We start from the raw sequence: 25,729 nt of genomic DNA, 5'->3' as shown, positions 1-25,729 counted from the left end.
TTCTGGCAATTATCCTTGCAAGCAGAACAAGTGCTACACCTTTCCCAACAGCTCCTCCCTCACCATAAGTCAGGGCCTCAAACAGTACTTCCAGGTGAGTTGACACTTGTTGGGGTCATCTGTTGTAACTGGTGTGGCCACCCTGATGTAGATTGGGGGATCACTTTGTCAAGCATTTTCGCTCTATCTGCCGCAAAAAGGTGGGATTTCTGGATGGGTACCCATTTCAATTTGGCTTCCTATTCTTAGGGTCGATCCATGGCTTCCTTTACTGTCACTATGAGGCTACTCTCAGATTGGACAAGCAGCACCTCATATTTCGCCTGGGTAGTCTGATGGCATGACATCGATTTCCTTAACTTCTGGTAATTTCTTCCCCCCCCCACCCACTTTTCCCTTTATTTATTTCCCATTCTGGTTCCCCCCTCACTCATTCTTTTCTCTTTACCTCCCCATCACCTCCCTTTAGTGCCCCTTCACCTTCCTTTTTTCCCTTGATCCAGTCCTTTCCTATCAGATTCCATCTTCTTCAGCCCTTGATCTCTTCCACCAATTTCCTCCCAGCTTCTTACTTCATCTCCCCCCCACCCATCCATCTTCCCACTCACCTAATTTCACCAGTTACCTGCCAGATTTTACCCCTTTCCTACCCCACCTGCATATTCTAGCTTCTGCCCCCTTCCTTTCCAATCCTGCTGAAGGGATCTTGGCCTGAAACGTTGATTGTTTGTTCCACTCCATATATACTGCCTGATTTTCTGAGTTTCTCCAGCACACTATTTGTGTCATTGAAGGTTCAAAGACAATTGCTTTGGAAGACTACATGACAAGGCAATGAATTCATGATATAATGACATTTTGTTAAATGGATGAGCTAAAGATTTGACCTTAGACATAGGATGGATGCCAAAGAGTTCAAAGTAAGAGACAGATATGCAACATTAGAGCAAACCTCACCATCAACATCCAGATCTTAAAACAGAAGTATTCAAAATGATTTCTGTAACCGTATTGAGGAGGAGGAGAAGATGGCGGCACGATGCAGCGTGCGCGGCCTGTCCGGTGAGTGATATCTGTAATCTGTCAAGAAGGGGACCGTGCACAATTCTGATTTGATGGAGACAGATGTGAGTACAGAGGAACATCTGGAGAAACTTCTGGAATGCCCGCTTCGCTGCCACTGCTACTGTGTGGTAACTGGAATTTCCGGAGCAGAAGGCTTCAAATCCTCGGCTTTGCTTGATTTGGCAGCCGGGGCTAGGTCGAAGGCGCTCGGCGGAGGATGGTGCTCGGGGGGCTGTATCGGAGGGGCTGGTCGGAGGCTCGAAGTTTTCGGATGGACGGACTCGGTGTCGGCTGTGGTCGGGTGCTTCTAATGCATGGGCAGTTGTCGGTACCTTGGAGGTTTACGGCATGGAGTTTCTCCCTTTTGGCGCCTGTTATCGGGGACTTGGCAGTCGATCGGGACTTGAGACTTTTTTTTACCGTGCCCATGGTCTGTTCTTTATCAAATTATGGTATTGTTTTGCACTGCTGTAACTATATGCTATTATTATGTGGTTCCATCAGTGTTAGTCTTTGGTTTGCCCTGTTTTCTGTGATATCACTCTGGAGGAACATTGTATCATTTCTTAATGCATGTATGCATTTCTAAATGACAATAAAAGAGGACTGAGTGTTCTCATAATCTAATTGCGAAATTTTAATTCTTTTCATCTGATTCACAAATTGATAGCTCTGTCACCAAATTATTTTATAGGAACATCCACAATACCAGATAGTCATGATTTTGCCATTTTAGACTGCTGGTACATTCCTATTAGCTCTTGCTTGTATGGTATTGCTTTTGGGTCTCTTCTACTTTGTGGTTTGTCTGGTTGATCCAAACCTCGAGGACGTGGGATAGCAGCCCAAACAAAAGAGAGAGTAATGAGTAGGACACTGATTCCAAAATATCAAAAGGTCTCTTTACGGCAGGAAGAATATATATCCCCTTCCACATAAATGGTCAAAAAAAAAAGATGGCTCTAAATTTCAGCTGCTGTGTTGAAGTCGTCAGCATTCAAAGTGACATAGTTTGCACTCATATTTGCTTGAATGCTCCACATTGCCAAGCTGGCACCATTCTGAATAGAAAAAGAAACCCATTCCCTGAATGTGCAATTTGTGACGAATGGTTGCAATTATCATGAAGATCTGCGCCCAGTCACTTGAATGAAGCCTTGATCAACTCTTCCTTTGCCAGTCCTGTGTGACATTAATCCAACCACCCAGTCAAGTCACAATCTGGTTACTGATTGACAGGAGATGGCTGATGAGCCCACTCAGGAAAAACTGGGCTGAGCACACCATGGTGAAGCAAACCTCCAACTACTTGTGCAGGGCACAGTAATGTCATATTCTGGGATGGAATTCCCTCTGCTAATATGAATGTAACATTGCCTCATGAAAACTTTAACTTGAGAAATTGGCTGAGGAGCATAAATTCCAGCATAATCATGGACTTATGTGCTGTGGGAGACTTGTCATGCCATATCCAAAATAAAACTAGCATGTCTCCTTTGCACAGACTGCACTTTGAATGCAGTATCTACAGGTCAAACATTGTCGACTGTTATCTTCTGTCTTGTTTGATTTGTTTCTGAAGGCAGGCACTGTTTTTCCTTTCATGTTGAGCAATAGCTCTTTAAAAGTGACATCTAAGTTGATTTTTTTTCATTGGTGGGGTGTGCTCCCTGTATCTGCAGTTTATCATTCGCTGTCAGCTGTGGTTTGCATTGCCTTGATATTGATGACAAGTTCTGATCAAAGTATTGCGTATGAAGGCAATTAACTCTGGGTTACATTTTGCTCACAGTGCAAGAAATGACGGTGAGCCAGATGGAATTTCTGGTTTCTCTATGGTTCAGAAGACGATCCTCATCACGTTTCTTGCGGCTATTATGATAATGACTATATTGGGAAATCTATTGGTTATGGTAGCTGTTTGTAAGGATAGGCAGCTAAGGTAAGTGATAAAATTGTAAAGTAATGCAAAGTGCAAGACTGTTTTTGCAGTTTGTGGGTATTAGTGTGACAATGATGCACATTGGCTTGCAGTGAGAATTTGTAGTTATAAGCATTTAACTTGGTAAAAGCAATAAGATTTGTAAAAATGGCTTTGAATCACAAAAGGAGATCTATGGCATCCATTAGTCTTGCGAGACCATGGGTATGCGCCTGGAAAGTCTTCACTCTCCAGGGCACAGGCCTGGGCAAGGTTGTCTGGAAGACCAGCAGTTGCCCATGCTGCAAGTCTCCCCTCTCCACGACACCAATGTTGTCCAAGGGAAGGGCATTAGGACCCATACAGCTTGGCACCAGTGTCGTCGCAGAGCAATGTGTGATTAAGTGCCTTGCTCAAGGACACAACACGTTCCCTCGGCTGGGGCTCGAACTCACGACCTTCAGGTTGCTAGTCCAATGCCTTAACCACTTGGTCACGTGCCAAAAGGAAATGTTAAGTTTAATATCTGGCATTTTGGTCAATATTGGTAAATTTTAATGAGTATTATAAAAGAAGAAATGGAATTAAAGATGCACAGGTGTTTAGGATGGAATTTCAGAGCTTAAGGGTTAAGCCGTAGGCACAACTGCTAATGGCAGAGTAATCAAAACCAAACATGATCAAGAGGAAATAATTGGAAGAATTCAGATATCACAGAGGGATGTGGGTCTGGAGAAGGTTACAGGCACAGGTGTTGAGGGTTGGTAGGTTTTGGAGGGAAGATAAACCAGTGGATAAATTTCAAATAATGATAAAAAATTTGGATTAGTGTATATCTGTTAGACTGGGGACAAATAGGATTAGCTCACACGGTGGCAATGGTTAAGGGGATGCCGCTTTACAATGTGGTTGGCAGAGCTCTGGATAATAAGTTTTTGAAGGAAGGCAGTGGGTGGAGAACATTGATGGAGTTGAACCTAGATGTAATAAAAGTATGGATAAGACTTGCAGGAATAGATAAAGTGAGGTAAGTCTGGATCCAGTCACTCACTGATAAGACAGAGCAACTAAGCTGAACTTGAAAAAGGATGCATCCCTGCAGGCTGACAACAGGAGGTTCTGAAGAGTTTTTGTTTCAATATAAAGACATTTCACTCTCTGAAAATACTTGGTCCAAAAGTTTCTGAAGCTTCGTTTCACTGGTCCTATAAAATGAAATGCCTAACCATTAGTTCTTACCCCAGACTGGGAACCCAGTCGCAAAGTTAAGTTATAAGGATTTTTCAGCTGTGGCCAGCCAGTCTAAGGAAGAATGCTGAGTGTTGATTGGTTATTGAAATCATGAAAATCAGCAGGGAGCACAAATTTGTGGTCTATCAAATGAGCATTGCTGGTACATTACAATGCCAGCAGATGTTGGCCAATTTAGCTGCTTTTCTTCATTCAACAGTTCTCAGGAAGCACTTGAGCAGCTTAATGAAATTAAATACCTTAAGGTGCAAGTTTGCACAAGAAAGCAAAATGAAGCCCAATCATCAGATGAAATTTTCAATATGTAATACCCCACAACTAAAAAATGTGTAAATATTCTTGATGGAAAAGAAAGGGATGCAATGATGTATTCTTTCAAAACAAATTGCATAATTAAAAGAATCATACTGACTTGCAGAGCATATCTATGTAATATGAGGCAGAAAATAACTGGATGTAGGATATAAATTGGTGGTAATTCAAGACATCTGCAAAGAAAATTGCAGTTTCATGCATAAAAATGTTAATCAAGAAGCAGCTTTGAAAAGCTCTCCTGGATACAATTTAGCAACTAATGAAGCAAGCAAGAATGTAGATTTATTTTTATTTTATTTAGCGACACTGCGTGGAGTAGGTCCTTCTGGACTATTGAGCCACGCCGCCCCAGCAACCTCCGACAAACTCAATTAACCCGAACCTAATCACAGGACAATTTACAATGGCCAATTAACCAACACAGTGCAACTTTGGATTAAATGTCACATGATGGGAATGAAAGTTCATTGAAAAAACAATTTAGATAAGCAAAGTAAACATATGATAAAGGCTTTTGAAGAAATGCCAAAAGCAAATGGACATTACAATCAGCATTCTATAGAAAAGTCATTGCACTGAAGAAAATCTATCAATATTTCAGTATGGTACACCTTTACTCATGATTATATAATCAATGTTATTGCGTTCACAGCTATTGTCAATTATCATGCTTGCAGTTTCACAATAATAAATGTTAGCACTTTATATGCTAATTTATTGTGAAGCTGGTATACCAACTGTACCAACTGTGTTCTTTTGGCAACATTATGCACCGAGTATTAAAGGCAAACACAAAACGTTCTGTAGGTGCTGGGGTCAAAGCAACACTCACAACAAGCTGGAGGAACTCAGCAGGTCGGGCAGCATCCGTGGCAACGATCAGTCAAAGTTTCGGGCCGGAACCCTTCATCAGGACTGAAGAGGGAAGGGGCAGATGCCCTATAAAGAAGGAGGGACCTCTGCCCCTCCCCTCTTCAGTCCTGATGAAGGGTTCCAGCCTGAAACGTTGACTGATCGTTTCCACGGATGCTGCCCGACCTGCTGAGTTCCTCCAGCTTGTTGTGAGTGTTAAAGGCCACAACTGCTCCCTTGTGTTTTTAAGAAATGCAATCCATCTGTAAGCTGTTTAGAAGTTTTATGGGGCTTCTGTAGGAGAATTCCTTCTTTTAGCATGTCCACCGCTAATAGATTTACAGAGTCATAAACACTACAGCACATAAACAGGCCTTTCAGCCCATCTAGTCCATGCCAAACTATTATGCTGCCTAGTCCCACCAACCTGCACCTGGACCATTGCCCTCCATATCCCTCCCACCCAGGCACCTATTCAAATTTCACTTAAATGTTGAAATCGAACTTGCATCCACCACTTCCACTGGCAGCTTCTCACGACCCTGTGAGTGAAGAAGCTCCCCCATCATGTTCCCCTCAAACATTTCACCTTTCACTCTTAACCTATGACCTCTAGTTGTAGTCGCACACAACCTCAGTGGACAAAGACTGCTTGCAGTTACCCTATCTTTACCCCTCATAGTTTTGTATAGCTTTATCAAATCCCTCGTTTTCCTACGCTCAGGGTAATATAGTAATAAATGTGGAAGTGCCTAAGTTGATCAGCGGGCTTTAATTTCAATTGTTAATAATTGCCACAGAATTCATGAATGGAAAAATCTGGCATTTTTGCTTCTGATTTACATCCGAACAGATTAGATGACAATAAGGAAATACTTGAGTTTGAAATTTAACTTGAAAGTTCAGGTAGAAGTGATCAGAGCATTTATATTTTATCTAATGCTGTTCTATATGGTATCATAATATTCCTTTGCAAATGGGAAGAGATGAGCTTTTATCCTTATGCATGGAGAGGCAGTAGTGCATACACACACACACACACAAATATAAGGGTTTCACCATACTTTAATTTATATAACAATTCAGTCTATTGTTTGTTTTTATTGAGGACAGTTTTCACTATTATGAGCATTTCCTTAAATTTCTAATCCCTTATAGGAAGATCAAGACCAATTACTTTATAGTCTCTTTGGCCTTTACCGATCTGCTTATTTCAGTCATGGTGATGCCTTTTGGAGCTATTGAACTAGTACAACAGAACTGGATATACGGAGACACATTTTGCCTTGTCCGGACTTCTTTAGATGTCATGCTAACCACAGCATCCATTCTTCATCTATGCTGCATTGCTTTAGACAGGTGGGTATAAATATGTATAGTTCTTCTCTGCTCAGACTATTTCAAAGAGTACACTAAGATAAATTTATTGATTATGTATATCATATATTGGTGATTATATACTAATATACCTTACATAATACATAAGAGATTTTAGGTTTGGAAAAATTAATGTAAGTTTATGTTATAATTTAGTGGAGATCTTAAGATGAAGTCATCTTTATGTCTCAACATGCTTAGTATTAATCACAGTGTTCTTAATTTGCCAATGTTTTATTGCTCTTATTGAAATGTTCAGTAGTTGAAGTTTATGTAATGTTTTTGTGAAAAATACGTCTTGCTTCAAAGTTGTTATCCTGTTTTAGGATTCTGTCATGTGACTCACTGCTCGTTGAGCCTCAACAATGTGTATAGAGCAGCAGAGCATGACCCAGTAGGTAGCACCTTCAAAGAACTGGGATGGAAATGATATACCTGGCAGCTGCCTTCAGCACCCTATCCTCTCAAAACTATCTCTACCAAATTACAATAGTAATTTAAAATCATGTGCCTGAAAAATGTTGTTCTGAGGAGTTAGGCATGTCTGTCAAAGTCTTATGTTAGCTTTGAATAGATTACTCAGGACCATGTCCATAAATCACTTCAGAGGCTTTTGATACCTCTCTCTTCCAAGACAATTCCTGGGTTTTGGAATGACTTGCCTCCAGTTTTCTTTCTAAGGCTCTTGGGTGACTAACAATGCCAATATGGGAAGCACAGACACTCCCTTAGATGGGGCAGGAATGACTGATGGGATAAGTGGCTGCATTGTTTGTGAGATGCTGAAGTCCTTCCACTGTCAGCTCTGGACTGCCATGTGCTCCTAATTCGTGTTCGCCAGTCCTCAATGCCCTTGCAAATGCTCTTTTTTAACTTTGAGTTGAGGTGGGCCAAAGGTCCCACGGAATAAGTGAGAATATTGAACTTCTTCAAGGAAGCTTTAAGCACATCTTGGAAGTCCATGAGTCTGATAATCTCCTGCCACAACAAAGCTCATGAGCGTATTTACTTTGAGAACTGGGTGCCAAACATGCAAATCTTATGACCTGGCCAATATAGCAGAGTAACTGAGACCAAACGGCAGAGATATTAGCCTGGGAAAGAGCATTGTTGGATTGCCTACTCTTCCAATGCTTTTTGAGGATTTTGTAAGACAGCATTTGTAGTATTTATCTAAACTTTGAGATACTTGTTGCAAATAGTCCAGGGTATCCTACAAGATATAGAGAGAAGGATTTTAGTGGTGGAGTACTAAAATGAATCCCATTCAGGGTGATGTTTAACTTGGAGAGCTTAGAATTATTGTTTTTTCTCCCCATAATTTTCTTATTGCTGTCCTATTTTCCCCTCTTCACAATTGAGGGTACAGGACTAAAAGCTGTTGCTATACTTAGCTTTGTTGAGCTTTGCATTACTTTTTGTATTTTGACCACGATTTTCAATCAGTAAGAAAGATGAATCGAAATTAAAGCAGAAAAACTGTGTTGTCTATTTTCTATTTTATACAGTGCAGCTTTTAGTCTGTTTCTAAATGATTCCACCCATTTGCTGTTGAAGTTGTGCACGTTGGGAAATTAGATTGGCTGTTGTTTCCAGTTGCAATTCACCCTAATCCTGGAAACATTTATCTGCTATGTTTCACTTGTGCTGTTATTTTCAAGGTGCCAAGTGTTCAATAATAAAAACTCACAAGATTCAGCAGATACTAAAAACGTTGAGGAATACACACAAAATGCTGGAGAAACTCAGCAAGTCAGGCAGTACCTATGGAGGGAAATAAACAGTTAACAATTATGATGTTCCAAATGAAGGGTCTCAGCCCAAATCATCGACTGTTTATTTCCCTCCATGGATGCAGCCAGACATGCTGAGTTCCTCCAGCATTTTGTGTGACATGTCCAGTAATACGTAGCCATAGAATATGAATCAGAAAGTAGCAACTAATGGTCCTTATTATACAGTCAAAGTTCAGCTATGCATACACTATACTAAAATAATGCAATGTATATTTATAATTGTCCCCTGGAATATTGTTTATATGTCATGTGCAGAATATTCCCTGTAACTTTAAATAGAACTTCATTGCCAATTGAGTTTGACACAGATTGATGTTTTATTGTTTACTGTCTCTCCTGGTATGAACTCAGCACTTCAACTGATTGAGTGTTGGGGTCACTCACAGCCGCAAAGCTCAATCATGGGTTCCCTTCCACCCACCAAAAACACATTCTCATTACAGCCCTTCCCAATTCCAACACAACCCCAACTAACCCTAGTTTAAAAATGCAAATAACAGGAATTCTGCAGATGCTGGAATTTCAAGCAACACACATCAAAGTTGTTGGTGAACGCAGCAGGCCAGGCAGCATCTCTAGGAAGAGGTACAGTCGACGCTTCAGGCCGAGACCCTTCGTCAGGACTAACTGAAGGAAGAGTTAGTAAGAGATTTGAAAGTGGGAGGGCGAGGGAGAGATCCAAAATGATAGGAGAAGACAGGAGGGGGAGGGATGGAACATTCTGACATGTCTATCCATGGCCTCCTCTACTGTAAAGAAGAAGCCACACTCAGGTTGGAGGAACAAAACCTTATATTCCGTCTGGGTAGCCTCCAACCTGATGGCATGAACATTGACTTCTCTAACTTCCACTAATGCCCCACCTCCCCCTCGTACCCCATCCGTTATTTATTTTTATACACACATTCTTTCTCTCACTCTCCTTTTTCTCCCTCTGTCCCTCTGACTATACCCCTTGCCCATCCTCTGGGTTCCCCCCCCTTGTCTTTCTCCCCGGACCTCCTGTCCCATGATCCTCTCATATCCCCTTTGCCAATCACCTGTCCAACTCTTGGCTCCATCCCTCTCCCTCCTGTCTTCTCCTATCATTTTGTATCTCCCCCTCCCCCTCCCACTTTCAAATCTCTTACTAACTCTTCTTTCAGTTAGTCCTGACGAAGGGTCTCGACCTGAAACGTCAACTGTACCTCTTCCTAGAGATGCTGCCTGGCCTGCTGCGTTCACCAGCAACTTTGATGTGTGTTGCTTAACCCTAGTTTATTTTAGTTTCTTCTTTGTTTGATTTTATTTTCACAGTACCCAGCTGGATACACAAGCCAATCGTTAAAGGAATAACAATCTTAAAACAACAACCACTCTTTATAACTGTTGTTATGTAAGCATCAGACATGATTGAACATCTTTCTGTACTAAATGGGCATAATGACAAATTAAGTGTTCTATGATTAGGTCCCAAGCATTTTTGCTTCCAGTGTTGCCAAGGGATTTAATTAAAAAGTAGTGAAGCAATTATTTTTTATTTTTTGGCATTAGAAAGATCACATCTGGAGTACTATATATTCCTGTTACTCTCCTTTCTTGATGAAGGATAGTAATGAATGAAAACAGTTCAGAAAACATTTTCTAGACTAATAACTGGAATGCGTGAGTTGTTTTATGAGCAGCCAGGCACATATCCTCTGGAGTTTAGTTAACTGAGGGGGACTTGATTGAAATATGAAAGATGCTGAAGTGTCTTAACAGAGTGGTTCTGGAAAGGATATTCTTGTAGGAGAATGTAGGACTAGGGATCTCAGTTTAAAAATAAAGGCTCCCCTGTTTAAGAGAGAGATGAAACAATCTTTTTCCACAGATCCTGTAAGTCTTTGAATTCTACTTCCGCACCCTTTTGAGAAAGCGAGCCTTTGAATTCTGATAAGCAGGGAGATGAAGGGTTTTGCATAGAATTGACTTTATTACTTACATCGTTCATATACATGAGGAGTAAAAATCTCCATCTGAATGTGCAATTTATAGTAATTTATAATAAATAAATAAATAGCATGTACAACAGGATTGTCAATAAAACATAGAAATACCGTTGAGTTAAGCAGTCTGATGGCCTGAGCCTGTTGGTCCTGGGTTTTATGCTGTGGTACTGTTTCCTGGATGGTAGCAGCTGGAACAGTTTGTAGTTGGGGTGATTCGGGTCCCCAATGATCCTTTGGGCCCTTTTTACATACCTGTCTTTGTAAATGTGCTGAATAGTTGGAAGTTCACATCCACAGATGCGCTGGGCTGTCCGCAACACTCTCGGCAGAGTCCTGCAATTGAGGGCAGTACAGTTCCCATACCAGGCAGTGATGCAGCCAGTCAGGATGCGCTCAATTGTGCCCCTATAGAAACTTCTTCAACCGTCTGAAGTGAAAGAGGCACTGTTGTGCCTTTTTCACCACACAGCCAGTATGTGCAACCCTTGTGAGATCCTCGATGATGTTTATGCCCAGGAACTTAAAGCTGTTCACCCTCTGAACCCCAGATCCACTGATGTCAATAGAGGCTAGCCTGTCTCCATTCTTCCTATAGTCCACAACCAGCGATATTGAGAGAGAGGTTACACTGGTAGATGGCAATGATGAATTCACGTTACAATGAAATTCACCCTGATCTTATTAAACAGCAGAGTGGCCAACTGCTGCTCACAATTTGTACACGTGTGTAAAACTGTTTTCCATTTGTGAGATGAACATAGAAGCTGCAGTGTCTGTGAAATGCATGGATCAGGTTTTCATGCACTTGAAAGAGAGTAAGCTATCAAAATGAATATTTAAAGCTAGAATGTATCATTTTGCCATTTTATTATGACTTCTGGTTTGGCAAACATGCTCTAAAAAGAAGTAAGATCCATTTTGCAGAAAAACGAGTCTGGCGGCTGTAGGTAGAAAGGAAACATTTTTCAATCATTGGTCTCTGCTCTGTATTCCACTCTGTGCAAAGCCAAAGGCAAATGTGTAATACAGTACATTGTAAAATAACTGAATATTAACACCATGCTGTAAACAGTCTATCACCTCCATACACAATTTTCAGAAAAAAGTGTTTTAAATTGTTAGCTTTTGTGATTACAACTGCAATTCTCACTGACCTAATCTTGTTCCACATAAATTCATCACCTATCAACATCTAATAGAAATCATGAAATTGACAGAGAAGGATTTCCTTCCAGACCTTCCTCCCTGACATAAGGACACAAGGAACTGAGTGACCAAGGAGATAGACATGGGAATGAGGGGAGTGAGTGTAAATTAATTTTTGGATGAAAAATGAACAAAATTATTAAGGAAAAGGTATTTTTCTGTTTTGTTTTCAGGTACTATGCTATTTGTTGTCAACCTCTGGTTTACAGGAACAAAATGACACCCTCACGTATTATTATAATGCTTGGAGGGTGTTGGATTATCCCCACATTTATTTCATTCCTTCCTATCATGCAAGGCTGGAACAGTATTGGTATACAGGAACTGGTGAGTAATGCATAGTCTAATAAAATGCATTATGAGGTTAAATGTAGTGCTTGTCATATTATAATGGGAAATTTAGCAAATATTCTTTGGAACTGTTGTGTCCTAAAACCACATCCAATATTTTCACAAGCTTATGTTTAAATCCTTTCATTCTGGTTCTGCCCTCTCACAGTGCAGAAATGGACATAATCAAAAACGTTAATTATATCTTGTTAGAATGAGATGTGGGAAAACTCCTCTTTCTTAACTCATTTTCAAATTTTTGGCAAAGTTGACCAAGCTACCTTCCTCTAACGCACTCCACTATCATCCAGCAAGATGGGACAACCTTCATCTGGATGATTCTCATCTATGGTGTCTTGGGCAAAGTATCATCTTCAAAGGTGCTTTGTACTGCTGTCCTGTAGTGACATCATCAACTTGAGCTGACATCATCTGAAACATGTCAAGGTCTACGTGTTTGTAGGTGATATTTAAATCTATGTCTGCCCATCAGCTTGCCTTACTCTTTTTTCAGCATGCAGTGCTGAATAAGCAGAAACACCCTCTGGAAGAACAACGTCACTATATTCAGTCTCAATCACATTATGATTGCCTACACTGTGATTATATCTTCCGCTCTTGTCCTCCATGATCAAGAATTATTTGCCTATAGTGTAGTTTTGTAAAGTCTGAAGTACCAATGAATTCATTGCAGAATCCACATACACTGCCACATATTTGAGGAGGTGCTGTTAAGGGTCAGTTATTAAATTATTGCTGCTCTTTTGCATCTGGTCTCTACGTACTCCAGATTCCAAGTGCTTAAAGACTTTCCAAGTGTTTCTCCGTCACTTTGAGTTGCCTTGATATTCCATCTTTTCAAGGACACTTTGAGGACATCCTTGAAGCACTTCTCTATCCTCCTGAAACCCTCTTGACATTACAGAGCTTAAAGTAAAGTATTTATATTGGGAATCTGGTATAAGGCACATGCACAGTGAGGGCCACTCACCAAAGGTTGTTGAATATAAGCAAAGATCTGACACTATTTTAACACTTTGGCAAAGAAAATCTTGAAATACTGTAAGTTATTTTGATTAAATTATCTTCTTCAACTGAATAGCATTTTTTTTAAATCTCTTTACAGGTAGAGGTAAGAAAATTCAACAATGACATGAATACAACATCCTGTGTCTTTATGGTGAACAAACCCTTTGCCATTACATGCTCAGTTGTTGCATTCTACATACCTTTTATTTTAATGGTTCTAGCATACCAAAGGATATATGTAACTGCTAGAGAACATGCACGGCAGATTGAAATGCTGAAACGTGCAGGAACTTCAAATGAGTCTGGACAACAAGCTGACCATCCAGGAAATCACAGGATGAAGACTGAAACCAAAGCAGCCAAAACCTTGTGCATTATTATGGGATGCTTTTGCCTCTGTTGGGCACCATTTTTCATCACAAATATTGTGGACCCATTTATAAACTACTCTTTTCCAGAAAAGATTTGGACAGCGTTCCTTTGGCTTGGATATATTAATTCAGGATTGAATCCATTTCTGTATGCGTATTTGAACAAGTCCTTCAGGCGTGCCTTCTTAACAATTTTGTGCTGCGGTGAGAGGCACAGACGATCTTCTAAACTGGGACAGACAATTCCCTGTTCTACAACAATTAATGGATCAACACATGTATTGAGGTATGTGTGACGCATTAAATATCCACTTTAACTTAATCCAGGTACAGGTAAGGCAGCCTTTTCAATATTAATTGAACCCACTCCATAAATAGAACTTTCTAATAGAATTAATAAATAGAATTTTCTCCTTCCTGTTCCAGTACTTAATTCAGTGGTAAAATTTAAGACAACGTATTGGGTGGTTTCCAGGAAATACAGTGGGGTGTCTTTATTACTTTGTTAATGATGGAAGTGTGTGACCAAGATTATTTATCACTAACACCTTAGCCATGCTAAGCAATAAGAACACCATTTGCTTCTTGCATCCCACATTGCAAAGCACAGGAAGAGTTACAGGAGAGCAAATACAGCTGAAAATGATCAGAGCACTGATGTAGTAGAACCATTAGAAATGGCAAAAATTGACAGACTTTGGCTTGTTTTGGCCTTGTGATTTTCCTTTCCTTATGGCCTGGTAGGATTGGAATGAGAAACATACCAGGATTTTTAAAGTTGTTCCATTAACAGAATAACTGGTGTAGTCAGGGTTGAATGAGACAGGTGACACAAATACCACGTTACAAAGAAAAGTTCCTGTCATCTAGGAAATTCAGGGCAGTAAGTTTGAGAAGTATTATTGTTCATTGTGAGTAAATCACTAAAATTTTAGTTGATTAAATAGAAACATTCTTATCCCTCTAATCTAAACTCTAGTTAATTACAGAATTGAAATATTCTTAGAAAAATTTTGTACTGTATGCATATGTGCATTGCAATTATATTTTGTAGTTATTATTTATAAAGGTGTGGCAAGTAGATTTCAATATCTTGAATTTGTTAGTTCATCACATTTCATGAAAATGCATAAAATAGATTGTTAACTGCCCTGTGCCAAATGTGAACTCAGAAATCTCCATGATAGAATTTCATGGAACTTGGGCAGATTGCCTTTGAGTGCAGTTAACATTTTGATCAACTTTCCCATCTGTTGTTTAAACTTCCAATAGTGTGTCAACTATTTTTGTACCCACCTGTAAAGTGTCTGCTTCCAGTTTTATGACTGTATATGAACAGGTAAGATTTTCCGACCAATATTTATGTTAACATGACTAGAGTGATTTATTTGCTCAGACCACAAAATGTGTACAGGTATATTAGTTTTATTTTATTAAGATGCATCCAATGCAGATAAATTATTTAGCAACAACAATTTTATATTATTCCTCAAAACCTCAAAGGCTTGCCCTCTAGGTGATTGTATGTAGGTTTCATTTCCTTTTCTTTGTGGTCTGTTGCCTACAGATTGTCTCCCTATTGGTTGTATTTTCTCTTGCTCTCTCTAACCCTGCCCTATTTGCTTTTTTCTCCTTGATAACTTTCAGTTTCCAGAATTAGCTTGCTCCTGTTCTTTTCAGAAATACATTCTATACAAAATTAGCAGCAGGAATAGACCGCTGGCATCCTCAAGCCTCTCCCACCACTCAGTGTGATCATTGCTGCTCTATCTTGACGTCTACTCCTCTTCTGTGCCAATTCCACATAGCCCTCAAATCGTTGTTCTTTCAAATATTAATCCATTGCCATCACCACTAACCTCAGGAGCAGAGAATTCCTGAGATTCACCACACTCTGAGAGATTTCCAGAGATTCACCAAACTTTGAGAGAAGAAACATTTATATACTTCAGTCTAAAAGACCAGCTCCATATTTTGTAGCTATGTGCACTTTCATGACCCTCCCTCAAGTGAAAACATTTCAATATCCACCATCAAAACCACCCTCCTCCTCTGAGTAATATCACCTCTCCCTCTCTCCTGAAATCCTAGGAAGGCAGATAAAAACTGTCCAGCCTCTTTTGATAGAGCACATTTTGATGCAGTGAAATTTCCTGGTCTAATGTCTCTCCTTTGGACTGCTTCCAATGCTGTTATATTACTTTAGTTAAGGGGAAAAGTACCATGCACAGTATTCCAAATTTGGCTTTACCAACACTCTGTACAACTGTAACAACCTATCCTCCTGCCCCTTCCCCCCCTTACAACCTTGCTCCAGTTCATAAGCTCCAACCACTTTGCAAGAAGGGCCATAATTGTTCGTTGAACATCTCCTAACATAGTGATTCAGGCACTAGAACATCTAGATTGCTCTGAAATTCTCTCTCCATTTAGAAAATACATTGCCTTTGAATTATTTTACCAAAATGCATGATCACCACTTCCCTGTGTACGTTAAACTCTATTTGCCAGTTTTTCACCCAAGCACTCCATTCTATTATATCCTGTTGCAAAATCACAATTTCATCATCACAACATGCCCTTCCACTTTGTTTCCTTGAATGTTATGTTTTATTTATTACCTTCCTCTCTCATTTCTAGGTCCAGCTAATCCATCTCCATTTATTCCCTTGTACACAGAGTTTATGAGTGATTCCAGCTTATACCAAATAGCTATAATTCTATCCCAAATAACACTTGCATTATTGACAAACCCTTCGGATGTTTCAGCCCCCTCTTTTCTCTCTTTTAATCAGTTTTTAAGAGTTAATATTGAAATCCCCAGAATTTAAGACCAAAGGTGTGATCACAGGAAACTGATTTCTCAGCACTGGATCTTCATCAGCAGAATTCTTCACCAATGAATTTGCAGCAATATTCTCAGATGTTTACAAAAGAGATCCACACTAGCAAGTATTTCCTATATAAATTCATGCATTTCCAGTTCAAAAATGTCAAACTTTTAAATGAACACTCATTTATTAAATACTTTCCATGTGGTTGCGGTTGCTTTAGAATTAAACAGTAACAGAGTATGCAGTGCGCAGTGTGCTGTTGTGTCACTAGAGAATAATTTCAAGGTGATTCTAATGTAATAGGCTTACAGAGTAACATGGGTTAGAGACCCTGATAACTTCCAGGCTCAAATAACTAAGTTCTACACGTGAGCTTGAATACTAGCAGTGCTATGAACCATCAAGATCTGGAGCCAAGACTACTCTTGATTACAACTTGACCTCCAGGATACAGATGTAAAAAAATTGACCTCACTCTCTATTTCTTTAGCCCAACAGCTCTGAGATTGTAATTCCCACTAGAATTAGCAGAGAACAGGGATTGACTTCAGGACATATTCCATGTCTCTCATTTATTGTTAATACCAGGCAACAGTCCTTCCTGCTGATTCACCACAATTTTTAGATTCCAAAGTTAGGAATGAAATCAACAAATAATTTGAGTAAGTGCAACCTATTCACAATGAGTTATTTTTTCCTGAATACAACAGAAAATACATCTGTGCCTTCAGCCCAGAAGTATGCTCAGCCCAAAAATGAGTTTGGGGGTAGTGGTATGTTCTTTGTTTGAGATGTGGGATTTCTGGGAGACTTCTTGTCTCCCTGATCACTACCCCTGCATGAAGTGCACCAAGCTACAGTTCCTTAGAGACCATGTTAAAGAACTGAAACTACTGCTGGGTGACCTTTGGCTCAATGAGGACATGAAAATTAGAAGCTACAGGCAGGAAGTCACCCCTAAGTTACAGGAGGTAGGTATCTGGATGACTGGCAGGACAGGGAAAGGGAATAGGCAGCCAGTACAGCGTGGTTGTTCCCCTCCTTAGTTAGAGGAGCAGGAAACAGATTCTGTGGATGTGAAAGAGACACCTGGATGATATGTTGCCTCCCAGGTGCCAAGGACAGAGATGTCTCAGATGGGATCCGCAGTATTATTAAAGGGAAGGGCGAACAGCCAAAAGTCATAGTACCAACAGCATAGGTAGGAAAAGGGAGGAGGTCCTGAAGAGAGACTATAGACAATTAGGCAGAAAGCTGAAAAGCAGGACCTCCAGTAAAGTAATCTCTGGATTGCTGCTTGTGCCACATACCATTGAGGGTAAGAATAGGGTGATTTTGCAGATTAATTTGTGGTTGAGGAACTGGGGCGGGGGCAGGGTTTTAGACATATGAATCATTGGGATTTCTTTTGGGAAAGGTATGACCTGTACAAAAGGAACGGGTTCCACTCAAACCCAAGGGGGAACAATGTCTTTGCAGGCAGGTTTGCTAGAGCTGTAGGGGAGGGTTAAAACTAATTTGCAGGGGGATGGGAACTGAAGAGATAGGGCTGAAGATGGGACTGTTGGTAAACACTTAGATACAGTGTGCAGTGAGACTGTGAGGAAGGATAGGTAGATGATGGGGCAAAATTGCAGTCAATGGGGTGAGTTAAAGTGTAATGGGAGAATGGGAAGCCAAAAGCAAAAATGGTAGTGAGTACAGAACAGAAGGTGTTATATTTGAATGGACACAGTATACAGAGTACAGTAGGTGATCATGTAGCACAGTTAGTGGTGGCAAGTATGATGATGTGTTCATCTCGAGTTGTGGCTGACCCAAGATCAGAGTTGGCCTCTTAACAACCAAGAATACACATTGTTTCTAAAGGACAGGAATATTGGCAGAAGGGATGGGGAGTCTGTCATGGTAAAAATTGAAATCAAATCCCGAGAAAGAGGTGAGATAGGATCAGATAATGTAGACTCTGATGGGTAGGGTTAAGAAACTGCAAGAACAAAAAAAACCCTGATGGGAGTTAAATACAAAGGTCAAGATGGGGACTACAATGGGAGATAATTACAATGGGAGATAGAAAGACACGTAAAATGAACAACATTGCATTAATAATGGGGGATTTCCATATGCAGGTACATTGGGGAAAATTAGAGCAGCCGGGGCTGAGCCCATTAGGGGAATAGCATTTCTGGATTGGGTGTTAGGTAATGATGCAGATTTGATTAGGAAGCTTAAATTAAAGGAACTCTTAGGAGACAGTGATCATAATATGATCTACAGCTCGAAAAGGACAAGCTAAAATCAGACGTATCAGTATTACAGTGGAGTAAAAGGAATTACTGAAGCATGAGAGAGGAGCTGGCCAAAGTTGATCAGAAGGGAACACTAGCAAGAATGATGGCAGAACAGTAATGACTGGTGTTTCTGGGAGGATATTTCAGAGGGTGCTGGAAATTTATATCTCAAGGATGAACAAGTATTCTAAAGGGAAAATGAGGCAACCGTGGCTGACCAGGGAAGTTAATGCAAGCATAAAAACAAAAGACAGAGAGGGCATATAATATAGCAAAATGTAAAGGGAAGTTAGAGGACTGAGAAGCTTCTAAAACCAACACAAGCCAGCAAAAAAAGCCAAAGAGGAAAAAGATAAATTATGAAGGGAAACTAGCCAATAATATAAAAGAGGATTCAAAATTTTTATCAGATATATAAAGAATAAAAGAGAGACTAGCATAGAGATTGGACAGCTGGAAAACGAAGCTGGAGAGGTAGTAATGGGGGACAAAAAATGATGGATGAACTTAAGTATTTTGTGCCAATCTTCTCTGTGGAAGACATTAGCAGTATTGCCAGAAATGCGAGAGTATCAGGTGGCAGAAGTGAATGTAGTTGTTATTACTAAGGAGAAGATACTTGGGAAGCTGAAAATTCTGAAGGTAGGTAGTCATCTGGACCAGATGGACTGTACCCAGGGTTCTGACAGAGATAGTTGAAGAGATATGCGGGAATTAGTAATAATCTTTCAAGAATCACTAGATTCTGGAATGGTTCCAGAGGACTGGAAAATTGGAAATGTCACTTCAGTCTTTAAGGGAAGGAGGCAAAATAAAGAAATTATCGGCCAGTTAGCCAGACTTTAGAGGTTGGAAAACTGTTGGAGGATGAGGTTTTGGGGTAGTTGGAAGCACATGATAAAAGAGGCCAAAGTCAGCATGAGTTTTTCCAGGGGAAATTATGCCTGACAAAACAGTTGGAATTCTTTGAGGAAATAACAGGCAGGATAGACAAAGGAGAGTCAGTAGATGTTGTTTATTTGGATTCTCAGAAGGCCTTTGACAAGGTGCTGCACATAAGGCTGCTTAACAAGATAAGAGCCCACGGTAATACATGAAAGGTACTTGCATGGATAGAGGATTGGCTGATTGGCTGGAGGCAAAGAATAGCAGTAAATAGTATTGTATAGCATAGCATAGTCATACTTTATTGATCCTGGGGGAAATTGGTTTTCGTTACAGTTGCATAAATAATAAATAATAAATAGTAATAAAACCATAAATAGTTAAATAGTAGTATGTAGATTCTGCCAGGATAGGAAATAAGTCCAGGACCAGCCTATTGGCTCATGGTGTCTGACCCTCCAAGGGAGGAGTTGTAAAGTTTGATGGCCACAGGCAGGAATGACTTCCTATGACGCTCTGTGTTGCATCTCGGTGGAATGAGTCTCTGGCTGAATGTACTCCTGTGCCCAGCCAGTACGTTATGTAGTGGTTGGGAGACATTGTCCAAGATGGCATGCAACTTGGGCAGCATCCTCTTTTCAGACACCACAGTCTGAGAGTTCAGTTCCATCCCCACAACATCACTGGTCTTAGGAATGAGTTTGTTGATTCTGTTGGTGTCTGCTACCCTCAGCCTGCTGCCTCAGCAGACAACAACAAACATGATAGCACTGGCCACCACAGACTCGTAGAACATCCTCAGCATTGTCCGGCAGATGTTAAAGGACCTCAGTCTTCTCAGGAAATAGAGACGGCTCTGACCCTTCTTGTAGACAGCCTCAGTATTCTTTGACCAGTCCAGTTTATTGTCAATTCGTATCCCCAGGTATTTATAATCCACCACCATGTCCACACTGACCCCCTGGATGGAAACAAGGGTCACCGGTACCTTAGCTCTCCTCAGGTCTACCACCTGCTCCTTAGTCTTTTTCACATTAAGCTGCAGATAATTCTGCTCACACCATGTGACAAAGTTTCCTACCGTAGCCCTGTACTCAGCCTCATCTCCCTTGCTGATGCATCCAACTATGGCAGAGTCATCAGAAAACTTCTGAAGATGACAAGACTGTGCAGTAGTTGAAGACCGAGGTGTAAATAGTGAAGAGAAAGGGAGACAAGGCAGTCCCCTGTGGAGCCCCAGTGCTGCTGATCACTCTGTCAGACACACAGTGTTGCAAGCACACGTACTGTGGTCTGCCAGTCAGGTAATCAAGAATCCATGACACCAGGAAAGCATCTACCTGCATCGCTGTCAGCTTCTCCCCCAGCAGAGCAGGGCGGATGGTGTTAAACACACAGGAGAAGTCAAAAACATGACCCTCACAGTGCTCGCTGGCTTGTCCAGGTGGGTGTAGACACGGTTCAGCAGGTTGACGATGGCATCCTCAACTCCTAGTCGGGGCCTGACCATAGGCCAGAGCGCTCCAGAACAAGTCTCACTGGGGCCTTCTCTGGTTTGGTGTCAGTGACTAGTGATGTTTCGCAGGGGTCAGTATTGGGACTGTTTCTTTTCACATTATATATCAATGATTTGGATGAAGGAATTAATAGCTCTGTAGCCAAGTCTGCGGACGATACGAAAGTAGGTGGAGGGGTGGGTAGTGCTGAGGAACGAAGTATCTCCAGAAGGACTTGGACATATTGGAGAATGGACAAAGAAGTGGCATATGGAATATAATGTAGGGAAGTGTATAGTCATGCACTTTGACTGAAGGAAAAATGGTGGAAGGACTAGAATGCAAAAGCAAGGATATAATGCTGATGATTTATAAGGAATATTGTAAGCAGTTTTGGACCCCTTATCTAAGAAGGGATATGCTGGTATTGGGGAGGCCCCTGAGGAGATTTATAAGAATGATCCCAGGAATGAAAGAGTTAACATACAGTATCGAGGTCATTTGATGGCTCTGGGCCTGTACTTGGACATCCATTGAGAACTGAGATAAGGAAATTTTTCTTTAACCAGAGAGTGGTGAACCTGTGAAGTTCGTTGCCACAGATAGTTATGCAGGTGAGTTCATTAAGTTTACTTAAGCAAAGTTGATAGGTCCTTGATTGATTGGGGCATCAAAGGTTACAGGGAGAAGGCAGGAGAATGGGGTTGAGAGAAGTTATAAATAAGCCATGCTGGAATGGTGGAACAGAATGGCAGAATCCTGGTCCGATGTCTTTAGATCTGACTTTCAGAATGTGCCTGGAGCTGAGCCTCACTGTGATAACCGAAGAAAATGATCAAAACTATGAAGGCAGCTCACCCATTTCAATCAATGCAGCATGTCCACCTCACTGACAGGAGACTAGGGACAGGAGAATGGTTTAAAGTTCAAAATTCAAAATAAATATATCATCCAAGTACGTAAATGTCACCAGATACTACCTTGAGATTCATTTTCTTACCAGCATGTACAGGGAAATAAAAAATAATGTAGAATTTATGAAAAAACTATACATAACAAAGACTGGCAAACAACCAATGTGCAAAAGAAGACAAATTATGCAAATAATTAAAAAGAGTCAATAAATAATAGTAACAACATGTGTGGTAGAATTCTTGAAAGTGAGTCCATAGGTTATGGAATCCCTTCATTGCTGAGGTGAGTGAAATTATCCACGCTGGTTCAGCAGCCTGATGGTTGAAGGATAACATCTGTTCCTGAACCTGGTGGTATGGGACCTAAGACTCTTGTGCCTTCTTCCCAATGGCAGCAGTGAGAAAAGAGCATGGCCTAGATGATGGGGGTCCTTGATAATGGATGATCCCTTCTTGTAACAATGCTGCATGTAAACGTGTTCCAAGATGGGTTAGGCCTTGCCTGTGATGGACTGGGCTGTTTCACTACTTCTTGTAGATCTTTCCGTGCCTGGGCATTGGTGTTTCATTGGCGGGCATCAGTGGTCAGGTTAGAAAGGCTGAATGGAGAATGGAAGTTGTGACCTGTGAGGCATAGATTTAAAGTGCTGGAGCTTTTAAAAATCATGTCGTTAATGATGGCTATTTGTTAGGTAGCATCTGGACAGCCAGTTGGAGAAACCCAGTTTATGTGTATGTTCTATTGTAGTCATAATGCTTAGTTGGTAGCTAAGAACTCCTGATAACTCCCTAGAAAAATATGTGGGATGACATTGTGAAACCAAATTGGTCCTTTTACCTCCCAATTATCACTGTCCTGGGCACAACAGTTTTCACTTTGATGACTTCATGGAGGGATTATTATTGGCACAGGCACAGTAGAATAAATTGATATTGGTACTAAACTTCCCGTAAGGCCAATAATTCAGAAGCTCTTGTCACCTCTGTTTATTAATACCAGGTTTAAATTTTGCATGGCAAGAAGTGATGGGACAATGCTCCATTCCTTCAAGGGGTAGAAGACAACAAATTGGAAGGTATAGCTAACTTAACGAGTTAATAATCAGTGCAGAATTAAAAGATTTCAGAGCAGAATTAAGCCAGTTGGCCCTTGTATGTGCTCCATCATTCCATTCTGGCTGATCTATTTCCCATTTCCCTCTCAGCCCTAATCTCCTACCCTCTCCCCATATTGCTTCATGCCCTGAGGCTGTGTCCCCCACCGCAGGAAACATCCCCTCCAAATCTACTCTATCTTGGCCTTTCAACATTTGATAGTTTTCAATGAGATTCCCCTTCATTCTTCTGAATTCAGTTGAGTACAGGACCAAACGCTCTTTATGACAAGCCCTTCAGTCTGGAATCATTTTTGTAAACCTCTTTTGAACCCTCTCCATCGTGAGCACGTCCTTTCTTAGATAAGGGATTAAATGCTCACGATACTCCAAGTGACTATTGAGAATTCTTTTAAATTTCCTCTCAGAACCTGAAGTATGGAAGCTTCAAGTCTGTGAAAATTTAATTCTGCAGTAATTTTAGCTTCACTGCTGGTTAATTGCAAATGCTCTGAAAGCTTCTTGTATTCTTCTAAATGACAATTACTTGGCATAATAATTGGAACATTTTACTTTTGCAGTCTATTTACATAAATAAAATAATAAGCATTTTTTCTGACTTGGAGATAATAAAATTCTGAGCTCCCAGTGGACAGCCACGGTCAGCGAGAGTACAATCTACAAATCAAGTTGTCACGCCATAAGAAATTATTCTCCAAATAATACAGCTATTGATGTTTAAAGTCTGAGACCCTTTGATGGCACACTGTATGATAATTAACATAAGCAATCTGATAACACAACTGACTGTAGAAACTTCTTGGCAAAAACCCTTCTCTGACTCCTCAATGACTGATCATTTGTTTTCAGCTAAATAGATAAAAATGCTTGAAGACTGTGAGTTAATTGACCACCATTTTAAAAGGCAGCAAGAGTTCAATATACCAACCATCAATCACTCTGTGACAGTTAGAAATTAGTTTATTTTCGCTTTACTGCAGTCATCTTACCTTAATCCAGAACAGTTTTAATATAGGAATTCACCAGAACTGAGATTTCAACCATGAAATGATTCTTATAACTTGACCTACCTTGCAGGATCTTTATAAGGAACTAAATAATCCTTGCAGGACAATAAATTTAAAAGAAAACTGATGGTCAATAAATCATAAAAAAAGAGAAAGTCTGCAGGTGCTGCAAATCCAAAGCAATATAAAAATACCATATTATTGAGCACAGAAATGTCTTCCAGGATGGCAGAAAACTTTCCTATTTCCCTCTGTAATGTCCTTGAATTGAGCTGCCGAAGTTCAGTATTAGAAAAAACTTTTCATCAAAACAGACTTCTCATACCACAGGCACTAGATTGTGTTTTGACAGCATTACTTTAACAAGTATTCATGTTTTGAAAATGTCCAATCATGTGATAATATGTATCTGAAGTGCTGATGTAGTGTTCACAGAAAATAATAGAACTCGCTTTCTTTAGTTTGCAAGTTGGCCACACGCTTTCACTAATACTGGCTTTTTTTAAACCTCTATTATATTTTCAAGATTTTGAGTTTGTTTACATGAATGTTTAAAAGGTATCGTACATTTTGATTTAATTTTTGCTTGTCAAGTGACACAATTGGTTACAAAATTTCAGTAAGCCCTGGAAATTCCTACAGCTGTAAGAGGCAACTAATATTAAAAAGTTAAATCCTTAAAAACACTATTTACTTTTGGAGATCAATTCTTTCCATTTCTAGCAATGACTGTTGCCTAAGCACAAATGTGAGGAAAAAGAAACAAACACCTGTCATGCCTAGTCTCTTTATTCTCACGTGATTTCCAGCATTGTGACAAAGGATATAGGAGTCACAGGAGATACTCAAGAGGTGGAGAGGGAAAGTGAAATAAAAAAGAGGGGAAGAGAGAAAAAAAAGGGGGAGTAGGAGAGAATAAGAGAGAAGGTAGAAAAGGGAGGACAGAAAGGGAATAAAGAAAAATAAGGAAGAAGGGAAGGGAAGAGAGAGAAGAGGAAGAGATGGGGCAGAGAGGAACAATTGGGAGAGGAGCTTAAGGACAGGTGAGGGGGAGAAGAAAGAGGTAAAAGAGATGGGAGTAAGAAATGGAGGAGATGGAAGGAGAGGAGATGGAGGAGAGAGGGAGAGATATGGGTACGTATTAGGGTTGTGGTTGTGGGATGGGGAGGAAGAACAATTGCTGACAGAATGTGAGGCATTCAGAGAAAGAAGATGACTTATAGTAAACTTGCAAAAATAGATATACCATTTTCTTACCTTGAGGACATGGCCACAACACTAACTTACTTTGGCTTTCAGTGTCTGTGTGCACATATTAATGCTCACTTATTGTAATCATCTCTCATTTGTCCATCAAACAGAAACCAAGACATTTCCCACTCTCCCCCCCTTCACTAAATTCTCAAAGCACAAGCAATATAAATTCCAACATTTCTTCTGATTGTAAATCAAGAAAGTAGAGTGCATGTGAACTTTAACATAGTATGCAAGATTACTCTTAGAAATAAAGCTTCCAGAAAATTCCTCACTTGTTTGAAGATGGCTTTTGCAACTGTGGGCATAGCATTATACAACATGGTTCTCATATTTAAATCTCTAGCAACATTAATGTTAGAAGAAAAGTCAGTTTGGAATGTGTGCAATGTTGCTAGGATAACCGAGATACTAGTAGTTTTCAAAATCTATTAAATAAAGTTAGTGTTT

The 25,729-nt window shown here is 40.2% G+C and overlaps 1 protein-coding gene across 1 annotated transcript in view; it reads left to right on the top strand.

Annotated features, from left to right (window-relative positions):
* Window positions 1-25,729, top strand: part of htr4 (5-hydroxytryptamine receptor 4) — a 146,872-nt gene that overhangs the window by 38,769 nt on the left and 82,374 nt on the right. The window contains exons 3-6 of the mRNA XM_072264435.1: window positions 2,858-3,007; window positions 6,563-6,763; window positions 11,927-12,080; window positions 13,210-13,769. Of these exons, the coding sequence (XP_072120536.1) occupies window positions 2,858-3,007; window positions 6,563-6,763; window positions 11,927-12,080; window positions 13,210-13,769 (1,065 nt within the window). The remainder of the gene's footprint in view (window positions 1-2,857; window positions 3,008-6,562; window positions 6,764-11,926; window positions 12,081-13,209; window positions 13,770-25,729) is intronic.

This window comes from Mobula birostris, chromosome 7 (assembly GCF_030028105.1).
Source record: "Mobula birostris isolate sMobBir1 chromosome 7, sMobBir1.hap1, whole genome shotgun sequence".
NCBI lineage: Eukaryota > Metazoa > Chordata > Chondrichthyes > Myliobatiformes > Myliobatidae > Mobula > Mobula birostris.
This window is presented reverse-complemented; position numbering and strand designations above follow the sequence as displayed.